The sequence below is a fragment of the Lampetra planeri genome, chromosome 35 (assembly GCF_965212315.1).
Source record: "Lampetra planeri chromosome 35, kcLamPlan1.2.h2, whole genome shotgun sequence".
In the NCBI taxonomy this organism is placed as follows: Eukaryota; Metazoa; Chordata; class Hyperoartia; order Petromyzontiformes; family Petromyzontidae; genus Lampetra; species Lampetra planeri.
The window spans coordinates 5,994,211-6,008,897 of NC_136141.1; the positions used below are offsets into that span (position 1 = coordinate 5,994,211).

The 14,687-nt window shown below is 46.5% G+C and overlaps 1 protein-coding gene across 1 annotated transcript in view; it reads left to right on the forward strand.

The window, feature by feature from the left end:
* The window catches only part of LOC144730342 (axin-1-like), a 59,775-nt gene extending 56,711 nt beyond the window's left edge, over nucleotides 1-3,064 (forward strand). Inside the window, exon 11 of the mRNA XM_078611087.1 lies at nucleotides 2,481-3,064. Coding sequence (XP_078467213.1) covers nucleotides 2,481-2,607 — 127 coding nt within the window. The 3' untranslated portion in view covers nucleotides 2,608-3,064. The remainder of the gene's footprint in view (nucleotides 1-2,480) is intronic.
* Nucleotides 3,065-14,687: the final 11,623 nt, after the last annotated feature.

Below are 14,687 nucleotides of genomic sequence, written 5' to 3' on the forward strand. Positions count from 1 at the left end.
CGCCACACAGACAGAATCGGACCGGGCCAAGATCGCTGAAAGCTCGGGAGTGCAGTGCGCCAACCTCTGGGAACGCGCACGCACGCACGCACAGAAATCGCAGCAATCTACGTTGCTTCCACCGCCGGCGGCAGGTGCGTGTGACGCATCGCCACCGAGCGGCGCAGGTCGCTGGTTTAATTTGTGTTTTGCTGCGCATTTGGTCTCTCGCGCAGCCGAGCCCTCGCTCCGTCGCCAGAAAATTACAGATCCTCCGCCACGGGCGCGCACCATCAAAAGCATCTCTTTCATTTCCTGGCATCTCCCCACCCACCCTCCATCCACTCCCTCCTTTCCTCACCGCCGCCCCCCACCCACCCACCCCGTCATGCCGAAGGCAGGGGAGAGAGTTTTGGGCGGGCGAGTGGGCGAGACGCGCCGAGAATTTACAGCCAGTGCTGGGCGGGTCCCGCGATTTGGCCGTGGAAAGGGGGTTAGTCGGCACTCGCTGTGCCATTAAATGTACGACGCGTTGCACAAAAGGAGGCGGAGGGAGGGGGGGATTGAGAACCGTCGGCAGGTGTTGAGCCCTGGCCAAAGCTGCGACAGCCTGCGTCTGCATGCCGCAGCCTCCGCTAGCCTCCCGCTGAAGTGTCGCAGTGTGTGTACCGCTCGATTGTTTGCCGTCCATTGATACCGAGCGAGCCCGGTTCATTATTCATGAGGTTTGCCGCTTTTGATCGCCGTTAATTCTCCCCCAAGATGCGTTTGTCCACGCGGGGACAGGGCCCCGCTTGTTGTCGCCGGAGTGTTTTGTTTTCTCTCTCTTTAAAAAAAAAAGAAAATTGTATCCCGCCTCCTCGAGAAGGGGATGCGGCCGGGAACCTTGGGAGGATTTGGCACTCGGCGAAAAAGAGAGCCCACAGACAGTGAAATGTCTAGGAGGGGCATTGATGAAAAGTGCTCTCCCTTCCGATATTAGGAAGCCACTGGAGCTATGCCCTTTGCAATCAAGATGGAAAACTCATTTCTTTAGAACTGCTTTTTGTGTTTGTCCTTCCCCCACACGTCCGATTGGTACGGTCAGCTACGTACGGTGCGAAAGAAGTTCATCGTATGCACAAAACGAGTGCATTTACACATCGGCTTCTTATAAACTCTCGTTTCTCCTTTCCGCTTCCCTTCGACGAGCATGCCTTTCGCTTTCAAATAGAGAACCTGTGAAGTTGGGTGCCATATTTGCTCATTGCACTCGCAGGATCTCACAGGGATGAAAGGCGTGTGTGGAATAAGCAGATTGCACAACGGTGGAATGTGCAGCGTTGCTTACCTTGAAGCAGCGTCGTCGCGTTTTAGCCGGTTTGCATAGCGGACATTAAACTTGGCGCGCAGGAACAGATTTGTAACCGAAGGGGCACTGGGCACTGGAGAAGGCAAATTGACAAGAAATGTGTGACTGGGCTCTACCGTTTGATGTCTGTCCCCTTTGAACATTTCCATTCGAGTTATCGTGAGTGGCATTCGTTGAGTTTTGCGTTTAATAGGTGCATGTGTGATTACTTTAAATTATGATAAGCTGCCGATAAGCCCATTCTGGAATGGTAAAATTGAGCTACAATGGAAATCAAGTTGAGGTACTCTCATTGATTAATAAGCCTTAAAGTTGGTGAACTCCACACCTTCTCATGCAAAAATATGTATTCTTTGAAGGTCTCAAGTACACCCAAACAATGTCATTGTTCCGTAAAAAAATAACACTCATTCTCGTTCAATATGTGCCAGTTTCTACGAGTGGAAATCTGCACACCAACCTTCACTTCACAAACTTTAAGAAACGGATCGTGTCCATCCTACGTCCGGCTGAGTGGCTGTGCGGTAGAATGCTTGAAACTCGTTCTAAAGTTGAAATCCTTGTCAGGTTATTTAAGTGGCCTCTCATCCCTCCGAGGTAGATAAAAACGAGTTCCACTTTGATAATTGGTTTTTTACCCTTTTATCTGGCAACAAAACTGACACCTTTTTTACAAGGAGTCATGTTTGCATAGACCACAATACCTGCAGTCATAATGCAAACAAAAACATAACTCTGATAATGTATGCACTACATACATTATCAGAATTATAACTCAGTTTTGTTGCCAGATAAAAGGATAAAAAAACAAATATCATTTTTTCTTCTGGCAAATGAGGTTCCAATGGAGTTCCACTTTGTTTGAGGTCAGCAGGTTGGGAAGTTGGCATCCCTTGGAGATGGGATTGTGGAATTTGCGCCACTGGCTCCTCAGGGCCATACGGATGAGCACCGCTCGGTTTGCCTGCTTGAATTGCTATTTCTGTATCCACTGCTGAAACTTCGGTCTGATGCTCAGTGCTTATTGTTGCTGTCCGCCGTCAATGGCTCCCGACCTCTTAATGCCGCTGCAGAAGCAGCTGCGGTCGAGCGCGCCTGTAAGAGGAGGAGTTCACCTTCTTAAGCTGGCCTCTTCCTCTCTGTCCGGCAGGTATTACTTCAAAAAAGCAAGCGACGAGTTCGAGTGCGGAGTCGTCTTCGAGGAGGTGCGGGAGGACAGCGCCGTTCTTCCCGTCTTCGAGGAGAAGATCATCGGCAAGGTGGAGAAGGTCGACTAAAGAAAAGCGCCACCAGCGGCACGGAGCCCCCCCGCGGGGGGTGGGGGAGGGGGTGGTGGGAGGAGTGGCAGGCCCATGACCGCGGGTCCATCCGTCCCACACCAGCGTCCGTCCGGCCGAGAGGAACGAACGTGGGCGCGATACAGTTTGCCCCCCCCCCCGGAGCCCCTCGTCCGCGCCCGTGTGCACCCCCACGCCCCCCCTGAGAGACGACCGGCGGTTTTCTCCGCTCGCGGTCGCGTTGATGGGCGGGCGGCGGCGGCGGCGACGACGACGACGTCGTAGGCGAGAGGAGACTTTTCTCGTAGAGGTTCCGTCTCAAGTTTCCGCTGTTTGCTGCTCAAGACGAAAGCGAGAGGCGCCGGAACGTTGGAAGACGGCGGTACATTTTGTTTTCGAGAAAGACGTTTGCGGAACGGAACATCTGTGACTTGGGAGGAGGGGAGGGGGGTGTGGAGAAGGAAGAAGATGTAAAAATAAAATGCTCCCTCTGCTGCTAAATACGACTGGGATGAACGAGGAAGATTAACGTGTTTTTGAAACTAATGTCCGCCACACTGCAAAGGGCACATTGGCCACGGGCCATGGAGGAAAAACAAAGGTTGAGCTTAATTTAATGACATTCTCAAGAAGAGAGGCAATACGGTGCTTGTTTTAAGGCTTCCTTTTCAGTATCTGCCGTTGCATCGGTGCGTAATGTTTGAGACTGTTATGCAAAAATGGATCAAAACTGTATGAGACATTGTGCGTGCGTGCGCGCGCGTGTGTGTGTGGCGCGTGTGGGAGAAAATGTTTAAACACGATGTTTTGTTTTTTTAAGCATGTGAAATGAGAAACTGTTTACATAAGCTGTGTAAGCTTTTATCGGATGATACTATGGGGTTAAACCGAACACTGACTAACAGGGTTTGATTCAACTAAACCTGTACAGGCTTGATGTTTATTGTTATATTTTTTATTATTTTTCTTTCATGTGTGTGACTGCCAGATTCGTTGTTTTTTTTGTTTGTCATAGATGTGAAAGTCAGTGTGGTGTTCCTAGAGTAAAACTATACTTTATCCGGCCCTCTGTACATTTAGTCTTCGAATTTTTAAGCCGTTAAATGCCGATTATGTTTTAATTACACTGGATTGTGTGCGGCTTTGCCTGCTTTTAGGCATTGCCGTAAACTGGCTATTAAACCGGGGTAATCTCTGGTCATTCAGTTGCACGTGAAATAATTTTCATTTTTTTTGTGGCAGCCGTGTCTCGTAGGACTCCCTTTCTCTGGCCATTTGTAAGCAAGCTCTTCAAACGGAAACAAATTTGAGATTGGCCGCATAATTGGTAAATACGTGTGCGTGAAGGGTTAAATTAATTAATTGGGCGGGGCCCCGGGGGAGCGAGGGGGGGGGCTGGGGGTAATATTCAACTCTGAAGCTGGTTCATGTTGCAGCCGATTGGCCACCGAGAGGGCCGAGTAGAGAACTGCATCGTTCTGAGCGGAATTTAAAACCTTTGCGGGGTCGTGCCCGTAGCCGCGCCAGGCAGCAGCGGTAGCCTCGGAAGGCTGCATGCATCTCGAGCCACAAGATTGATTTCAAAGAGAGCAGTGAAAGCACCCCCCCCCCCTCTCCCGTCTGCCTGCATCTTCTCTCTTGCTTGTTCTCGCTGGGTCCATCACGGCTGTTTGTGTGTCTGCAATGGCTGACCCCACTGACACATGTACTGTGTGGTTCCGGCGAGTACCTCGATGTGTCCATCGCCTTGGTGAGCCGAGGGCTTTTTTGAGTTCACGCGCCCGCCGCCTCCGCCGCGTCTTTTATTTTTCAAGTTGGCCAGTTTCCGCGTTTGCGATGCAACGTGAACCCACAAGCCCATCGTAAGTGGCTCGCCACACAAATTCCTGTAATGGCACAACTGTCACCACCCAACAGCCATGATCATTCCACTGCTGAATGAAGGTGACCCCACGCGGTTGCCATTCTTCATGATCTTGCGATGCCATTGTCTATCTCACTCCTGAGCATTAGCTCGTATCATTGCTCCCATCTTTCTGTCTCTTCTTCGTTTTTGTTACATTTTGGCAATGTCCCAAGTTGATCCATGTCAGAGCAGGAAATATGCATATATTGAAAACTTTCCTCTGAAGATGAATCGGAATGTTGCTACTCATCGTCGGGTTTACACAAAGCACTCCAGCCTGCTGTTGCTTGCCATTTTATTCCATCAAATTAATTCAATACTATAGAAGGGTAAAAAAACAATTTATCATAATTTTTACTGGCAAATGAGGTTCCCATAGTGTAGATGCTTGCCCCGAGCTCATACTCTGATGGTGCATTGTCTTTGAGTTGTGCGCCTTTTGGCGTCATCTGGTCCAACCCATGTGAGACTAGGCTCTAAGGAAAGCTGTCTCGGGTGTGTACCAATCAACTTCAAGGACAGTGCACATCAGAGTTATGTCTTTTGTTTGCATTATGACTGCAGGTATTGCGGTCTATGCAAACATGACTCCTTGTAAAAAGGTGTCAGTTTTGTTGCCAGATAGAAGGGTAAAAAAACAATTATCATATTTTTACTGGCAAATGAGGTTCCCATAGTACTATACTCAAATCAAATTCCAATATGCCCAGCTTTTATACACAACGGGAATGCATTTGTTTCATTCATAATTTTTCAAAAAAAGTTTGAATCAAAATGTGTAACGCTTGAACAGGCTGCTCGGGGCGAGACGGCGTGGAATACGCAGAAGCATGAAGCAGGAGAGATGCGGTCTCGCAGAGGGGGCCCGCACACGACAACATCGGACGATACTTTACCAAAAGTGGATCGGAAAAACAAATTGACAAACTCAGAATTTTCTGACCACACGGCCACGATACACACCCAGTGAAAATCAATTACAGCAAGCAATTGAACAACTTTCAGACACAACCGTGTAATCCATTTGGAAGAATCGGTCCGTTCCCTACACACGAGTAGGGTTCGACAGACGTAATGACCGTACTAGAGCCCTGTGCTTGACTTGTCACAGTGCCCGAAAATATTGAACGCTGACCATGTTCGCGCCGAAAAGCGAATTCGCAATGATTTTAAGCTCTTTGTACAAAGTCTACGCTTGCGTGTGTGCGTGTGTGCGTACGTGTGTGTGTGTACATCATTTTAAACGGCCACGTACTTTCTGCAAAGTAAAAAGACGCTGAAGCAGCAGCCAGGAATACTGTCGTGTGAGCTAAGTTATTTTTGTTGTGTATATCCAATGTACAGCGCCGCCATTTCACACGCATTGTACAGAATGTGTTGAGGCAGCTATAGCTACTTTTTTGGACCGCGTGTTGTTTGCAACATGGCAGTGTTTCCATTATGTATTGTTTTGCTAGGATTTTTCAGCCACTACTTAAGACGACAGAAAAAAAATCGCAAATTGCCCTCTGCCGCCCCTTATTGTACATGTGTGTATAGATGACTTGTAATTTAAGACGCTATGTGGAATCGATGCATTGTGTAAAGGATTTTTTTGTATCACTGAAAAGTGCAACTCCCCCCACCCCACCCCCACCTCTCTCTCTCACCAGTAATGTAAATGCAGTATTTCTTGCTCATATTCTCATGATTCAATAAATTATTAAACGGTTTTAAACTAATTTTACACGCATATAAGGCACCACCGGTAGCGATTGGCAAAGCTAAGTTTTAAGACTGCGTTGCCACGAATGGACTTATTTCGTGAAGCCGGTGTACCAATCCTACTTAATGCGGATTCTGGATCTTTATCTTTCTTTCAGAATTACGCCCCGGAGTGAATTTCCCCAATAATGTTTCATTAACAGCCACAGCACATGTGTTTGAAATTGGGTTAATCGGGTAAATTAATAATGCATCGTCGTCATCATCGGAAAAGTTAGGCCCCGTTAAATTGCGTCCATGGTGATATAGGTGCTAAAAATTTCCCTCGGTAACAATGGGACGTAAAGTTCCTTCTACTCCATTGCTTCGCCTGATGTTGACATTCAGTGTGACGCAACTGGCAATCGAAGCTCGCCGTCTCGTGAATGCATTTCATAATTGGCAATTCGGTGAGCATTAGCGGCACGGTATGATGCTGCTGCTGCTCGCATGCTGAACAAACGGTGGGAGAGGAGGTGCAGCAGTCCACGTGGTCACCTCGCTGAGCGTGACATTGGTGGTGAAAGGGGTCTTATACTCATGGAGTGAATTACGGTAAACGGTAGACCCGATTGCAATACATTAACATTGACCAAAACAACGGTCATTAAGATCCTTTTTAAAAAAACAACAGCAAGACATTGACATTTATTGGACGTACAAAAAAAATGTTATCCACTTAATAAAAGAAAACGCTGCGATGCAGTGCAGTTGGAATCGTTAACAAAATCGAGGGCTCGTGTAAAACGTTACATTGGCGGCGCACAGCAGGATGTCTTGTTCAAAGGTTCGCTGTGTATTCGTTGACATGCTGTACACGGGTGACCCAAGTGCGTAACGCTGGGCATTTAAAGCCCTCTCTTGAAGTCCCCTCTGTGCGTTTGAAGAACGCCGCCTTTCGCTTGTTCGGGGGTGTGGGGGGGCAGAACATCAGACTGGGTTTGAGACCACATTTTTGTTCGGTTTCAGACCCTAAAGTTGTACTTTTTATTTCGGTATATTTGGATCATGTACATTTATTAACATTGTTCATTTCACCCTTTGACTCCCCCCCCCTGCCCCCAATGTGTAAGGTACAGTAAAGCTGTATGTGTAAAGATGTAGCATTCTATAAAATAAATATTATTTTTCCGAGTAAATGACGCGACTTTGTGCACTCGTGTTCTGTGGCTGTGCGTGTTCTCAAGTATCTTTTGTCACGGATGGCTACTTACGGTGCGAACGAAGTTCAACGTACATAACGTGTACATTTCATCACACATGTCAAACCCAAAGTGTTCCAGTCCTTGAGAACCTGACTGCAAACCCCGCAAAGAAACGGAGGCGCACAGAACCATTTAACGCTCAGGCATGCACGGTCGATTCCACTTCTTGCTGAAGATGGCTTAACCGAGTGAGTTTGCATAGCACCAATTGGCTAACCGCTAATGTCAACCACTTCATGAATAACTCCTCCGCCGCCGCTCCCCAATAGTAAACGAAACCGTAATAATAATAATAACTTGCGTGAGTTATTAGATTCCCAATAGTTTTTTTCTTTCGTAAGACAAAACAAAAACACAAGACCTGAAACCATCGGGAAAGAGCTGCTTGTGAGGAGACCGCAGTGAACAGGGCCGAGTGAAATTACACTTCACATGTAAACATCGAGACGCGAGAGAATCTTTTGCCCAGGGCCGTGAGTCAACAACAACAACGACGACAACAACAACGGATGCGCACGTGGGGGGCTTCATTTTCTGACAATATTTTACGGAAGCCTGCCAAGCTGGCTTTTGGAGTACGGACTATCGGCGTAAGGAACTACCACGAGAGTACATGGTTACGCCTACCCCATCGTACGACATTACTATACCATATAGTCCTTTGATCGTACGAATAGAAGGATGTTGGCTTGCCAAAATAATTCCCGCAACAGGGGTAATCCTTCAGTCTTGACGTGTATTATGCACGTTTAATACATTGAGTTGCTGCATATATACAGGGCGGGCCGTAAGTAACAACCAGATTTGAAATAGCGGTATTTTGTGTAAAAGAATTTTGTTTATAAAACATTTTTTGTAGAAACAATAAAGTAGAAGTATGTTTTGTTTGCATTTTGTCTGCAAGTATTGTGTTTAATGCAGACATGAATCCTCGTAAAAAGGTTTCAGTTTTGTTGCCAGAAAAAAGGGGAAAAACCCCTATTATTATATTTTGGTACTGGCAAAGGAGGTCTAATGATATAGATGCTCACCCCGAGCCCTCATTACTTTGATAGTGCATTGTCCTTTGGTTTTTTTTCGGTTAAGTCACGTCTAAAAATAAAATAATAAATTAAAATAACATATTACGACGTTTCGATTGCAAAACAAGCAATCATCATCAGGTATAAAAGAAATAGCAACAAAAATCTAACTAGAAAACTATAGACAGACATGCAAGCAGACAGACATCACAACGGCACACAGAGAGAGGACACAAATCGGCACAAAGAGAGGGGTCGTTTCTGTGACGGTCCCTTAAATATAGAGAGGGGGGGCGGGGACGGAGAGAGGGAGGGGGCAGAGAGAATTAGCATATCAATGAGTGTACGGCAACGTACTGCTGTTGCAAGTAAGATGACAATGTGGAACGGGCACGCAAAATTGAAAACGGGCACGCAAAATTGAAAATTAGGAGACAGGCACACGAAAATTAAATAACCTAGCAAAATATCGAAATGTGATGTAATACAACACAGAGAGTCGGTTAACACACAATTAACGCATAGCCTGGTTGATTACGTGTTTCAAAAATGATGATTGCTTGTTTTGCAATCGAAACGTCGTAATATGTTATTTTAATTTATTATTTTATTTTTAGACGTGACTTAACCGAAAAAAAAAACAAAGAATAATTCCTGCAGTCACGAAAGCTCCTAAATTAAGATTGAACCACTTCTACGGGGAAGTTTTAAGCTTATCCTTTTTCTTTCTGACTATTTGTTCTCTCTGCCTGTGTCCTCTCTTTGGAATTTTCACACTTAAAATTCTAACTTAGCAAATTTTGAAACACGTAATCAACCAGGCTATGCGTTAATTGTGTGTTAACCGACTCTCTGTGTTGTATTACATCACATTTCGATATTTTGCTAGGTTATTTAATTTTCGTGTGCCTGTCTCCTAATTTTCAATTTTGCGTGCCCGTTTTCAATTTTGCGTGCCCGTTCCACATTGTCATCTTACTTGCAACAGCAGTACGTTGCCGTACACTCATTGATATGCTAATTCTCTCTGCCCCCTCCCTCTCTCCGTCCCCGCCCCCCCTCTCTATATTTAAGGGACCGTCACAGAAACGACCCCTCTCTTTGTGCCGATTTGTGTCCTCTCTCTGTGTGCCGTTGTGATGTCTGTCTGCTTGCATGTCTGTCTATAGTTTTCTAGTTAGATTTTTGTTGCTATTTCTTTTATACCTGATGATGATTGCTTGTTTTGCAATCGAAACGTCGTAATATGTTATTTTAATTTATTATTTTATTTTTAGACGTGACTTAACCGAAAAAAACCAAAGAATAATTCCTGCAGTCACGAAAGCTCCTAAATTAAGATTAGTGCAGTGTCTTTGAGCTGTACGCATTTTGGCGTCCTCTGGTCTAGCACCAATTGGGTCGAGGCTCAAAAGAAAGCCGTCCCTTGGTGTGGACCAATCAGTTTCAAGGACAATGCATATATTAACATAGTGTGTTTTTTGTTTACATTTTGACTGCAAGTATTGTGTTTAATGCAGACATGAATCCTCGTAAAAAGGTTTCAGTTTTGTTGCCAGAAAAAAGGGGAAAACCCCTATTATTATTATTAGAAACCTGGGAGTTTATGATGAACCGTTATACACCTGAGCAGCGCACGATAATAGTTGACATTTATCTCGAAAACAATTGTCAACAAAAAAAATGTAAACACCGAGAGAACATCGCCGATATTTCAAGACCCGAACGGGTCCCAAATCCGCACCGTATTCGGACGTTGATTTCCCGATTTAGGGACTCGGGAACAAACGGCGTGGATGCAAAGCGTTGTTGTAGTTGGCAGACCTCGAACCAAGTCGATCTCCGATTTCGATTGAGCAAAGGGAGAGCGTCGATCAGAGGTCGCAAATGGGTTTTGATTCCTTACACGTACCCGGCCGCACCAGGGTCGCAAACGGGTACCCGCATCCGGCCGTACCCGTACTCTACCCGTACCCGGCCGGGTACGGGTAGGGTACGGGTATCGGGTACCTGATTGCGACCTCTGGGATGAAGCCATGTTGCAGGCGCGGGTGGGTTTATTCTAGGAACTTGAATTGTGAGAAGAGACAAGACGTTGGGAAATGAGTGACAAACAGTTTCTCACCAGTGACTCACGGCCTACCCGTACCCGACCGCACCAGGGTCGCAAACGGCTACCCGTACCCGGCCGGGTACGGGTAGCCGGGTATTGGCTAGGGTACGGGTATCGGGTACCCGGTTGCGACCTCTGGCGTCGATGACAACGCCGACACCTCGACGGGGAGGACACGTGCTGCGAGCTATGGCTGCAGGTTTGGTCGTACGTGTTGTATATATCGTTTATTGTTAAATTTTAAATCACAGTTCCTATGATTACTGTTGTTACGTTGTTTTTATAGCTTTATTTTGGTGATTCGAAAACATGGTTAATCTAAATTGTCTTATGGTTGTTGTTGTTGTTGTTGGCTTGCACCACTGATTTTTGCACACAGCGTTTTAATACTTTTTTTTTTTAATATTTGCTGGTTTATTCCAGGATGTTTCTGTTGGGCGTCGTCGCTTTAAGATGTTCTGTGTTCACATTTTGTTTGTTGCGGTTGCACCCGACTCAAGAGCCGCATGGCACACAGGGTTATAACTAATAAATGAAACTTGAATAAATGAAACTAAATGAAAACTTGGTGATCGCACGACAGTCGTTGCGGTGAATCTTGGTAGAGGACTTGCACCTTCTCCCCCCCCCCCGCCCCCCCTACGTAAGATTCAGCCGGTGCAAGAATTGCAGCCCCAGAGACCGTCAAAGCCGCCTCGAGCGTTCGCGTGCTCTCATTGAACTTGCAGACCAAGACGATGCTTTGATTACAAATGTAACGTCGCATTTTCACCTTAGCGGCTTTGGTCAATAAACGCAATTGCGTGTTCTGGGGGTTCGTGCATAATTACATCGAAGCTCCGTGAACTAAAGAATGTTGTTCCATTCAGAGTTTGGTGTTCTTATTAAATATTTCAAAAGTTCTCGGCAAAACAAGTCAGGTCGTTACTTATGGCCCGCTCTGCATCACCCATGCACGGCGGTGCATACCATCGCATTCAACATGGATTCCTGCATACCCCCCCCCCCCCCACGTTAATTTCAACAATCACAGCCCAGTGTTGTGGTAATCTGCGCCCTCTAATTAAGAACCAGATCTGCCGGCACTGAAGATGGGATCCCAAATGCCACTTTCCACTGCGGCTGCACGTGCAGAGGGGCCTTCCCATCGGAGGGGAAATGTTGTAGATGTTGAAATTTGGTATTGTTTTTTTACTGTAATCATTGGTGCTCTGTATAAACACATTCCTGCGGAGGGAGCTGGTAGGGACGTTGGGTTGCTCGGTCAATGGCCAGGGTGAACGGCGGCGTGGTGTATTCCGCAAATATGCCCGACTGTGAGGGCGGGCACAAGCCGGCGTGAGTAGGTTAAACGTTGAGTTTTATAAGGACACCACGGGGTGACCAGCCCCTCCCGACTCAGCCCCACCCTTCCCACCCCCCACCCAGCCCCACCCTCCCCACCCTGCCCCTCCCCACCCTCCCCTCCCCACCCAGCCCCTCCCTGCACGACGGACGGACACAATAATCCCCTGTGGGCTGGTGTAACCAGGAAGTTCCTACCAGTAACGAACCGATACACAAGCAAGGCTTCAACTTCTGACGGTGTTTTCCGAAACGCTGCTCGGCTGGCTTGTAGTTGGGATTTTCGGCGTAAGGAACTACCACGAGAGTAATCCTTCATTATTACACCATCTAATCCTATACTCATACAAACAGAGGGCACATACACATTGAGGACAACTGTGTATCAGACACTGCGGCAACACAAAGTCACACGTTTAAGAAATGGGCCTCTGAGCGTGCAGTGTAGTATGGGCAGTCGAGGTAGGTTGGTATGTATGTTGAACTTCTTTTAAACCGTACCTAGCCAACCGTGCTTATCGGAGGTTGTGGGGGAAGGACAACAAACTAAACACAGCAGTTGTACATAAATGAGTTTTCAAACTCGATGTAAAGTGCCATAGCTCCCGTGGCTTCCTAATGCCGGAAGGAAGAGCGTTCCAGACGGCCGCAGAAGCGCATCTGAAAGCGCGCGATGCGGTGACCATCTTTGTTCGACGGCTGAGCCATCGTTATCGTACAAGCAGAGCGCGTCTATCAGAATCATTATTTTAGAGTGGAGGAATCCGATGAGCTATGAAGCTCTTTTTCACAGATGTCCAGTTGGAGCGCGTCAGAAAGTTACAACAGCTACCCAGAGAATAGTCGACATGCAATCCTCGGCGAGTGTCTTCTTAACGTTCATCTCAAAGCCCTTAAAATTAAACTTAATTTGGAGCTTTCGTGACTGCAGGAATTACTCTTTGGTTCTTTCGGTAAAGTGACGTATAAAGAGAAAATAATAAATTAAATACTAGCATACGACGTTTCGATTGCAACACAAGCAATCATCGTCAGGTATAAATGAAATAGAAACACAAATCTAGTATACTTAGAAATGTAATGTAATACAACAGAGAGTTGGATAACATAACAGTCAACACCCTACCTGGTTGATTACGTTCTTCCTGAGAATGCTAAATTTGAGAGAGAGATCAAACACAGAACCAGAGACATATAGACAGACATATAAGCAGAGACAGATATCACAGACTGTTATGTTATCCGACTCTCTGTTGTATTACATTACATTTATAAGTATACTAGATTTGTGTTTCTATTTCATTTATACCTGATGATGATTGCTTGTGTTGCAATCGAAACGTCGTATGCTAGTATTTAATTTATTATTTTCTCTTTATACGTGACTTTACCCTTAAAATGAAACAAACCCATCCGAATGAAGCCCTGCCTTGCAGTCTGCAAAAGAATATTCATTCAAAAAAATATTTTCAGTTATAAAAGAGAATATGAAACTAAAACAATGCAAGTGCACTATCAGATAAATACCCTAAAATAGTGCAAATAGGAAACTCAACACCGCCAATGCCCCGCTGTTTAGAGATTCATCAGCGAGTTTGTATGTCAGGTGCGTGCGGGTCAAAACAAATTCTTGGCAGATGTCAGCCACATGGCCCTGGAAGGTGCTGTGGGCACATGACAAGTTCTTGCACAGCGCGGTGATGCCAGTGATGCTGGGGGTGGTGGAACGATAATCAAACAACATTTGTACCTTCTGTACGAACAATCATTATTAAATCCTTTATATTAAGTTCGCTTGCTTGCTTGCTTGCGCGCTTACGACCGTGCAAATCTTTCGGTCGTTTTTTAACCCACTTCCCGTGATCCAATCGAGCTGACATTTTGCACACAGACTCGTTGTGCGTGACAATTTATTTTCCACTTCTTAGGAAAAAAGAATTTCATATTTAATTTAAAATACCAATGTGATAAAAATGAAACTCTTACTCAAGAGAAACAGAAATGAATAATAAAATAAAACCGATGCCACGCATATAAAGGATTTATAGTGAAAAACTTTGTTTTTACGGGTTAATTATTTTTATTTCAAAATCTGCGAAGGCGCCGCGTGTCCGTTATTGAGGAGTGCTGTGTGACCGGCGTGAGTGGAGAGGGAGATTCATCGATCCAATTCGCTTTTCGGGGGGAGGGAGGGGGGGGGGTTGGGGACACCGGATCAAACGGAGCCGTCTCTCTCGTGTGCCCATTGGCCATGTGACGCTGTTTGCTCTGCCGCCACCGCCGTCCGCTTACGACGATGCCAGCACTCGCCCGCGGCGCCCGATTACAGCGGGCGCGCTAACCGCTGCACCACCGCTCCCCCCCCCCCCCTGTGTGGAGGAGCGGTGGTGTGGCGGTTAGCGCGCTGCGCTACGAACCTTGCGAACCCGGGTTCGATACCCGCTCACGGCCGACACCCAGTGATGATTATCTGAAACGGTCCCGGGCCTCCCCTAGGTCGACTCGGCCTCAAATAAATGTATGGTGCGATGTGTAGACATTGCCACTGGGGAGACAAAGGCGGCCGGGTGTGGTGTTGGCCACCCACCCCCCTCGTGTGCCGTGCCGGCTTTTATAGGTGCTCGCTAACAGCACTCGCCCGGACAATATTTCAAGGGTGTACGGGGGATCTTCGTCTTTTTTGACGTGAGCGAGTGAGCGGTAGTGTACGGGAAGTGATTGTGTAGCGGTTAGCGCGCTGCGCTACG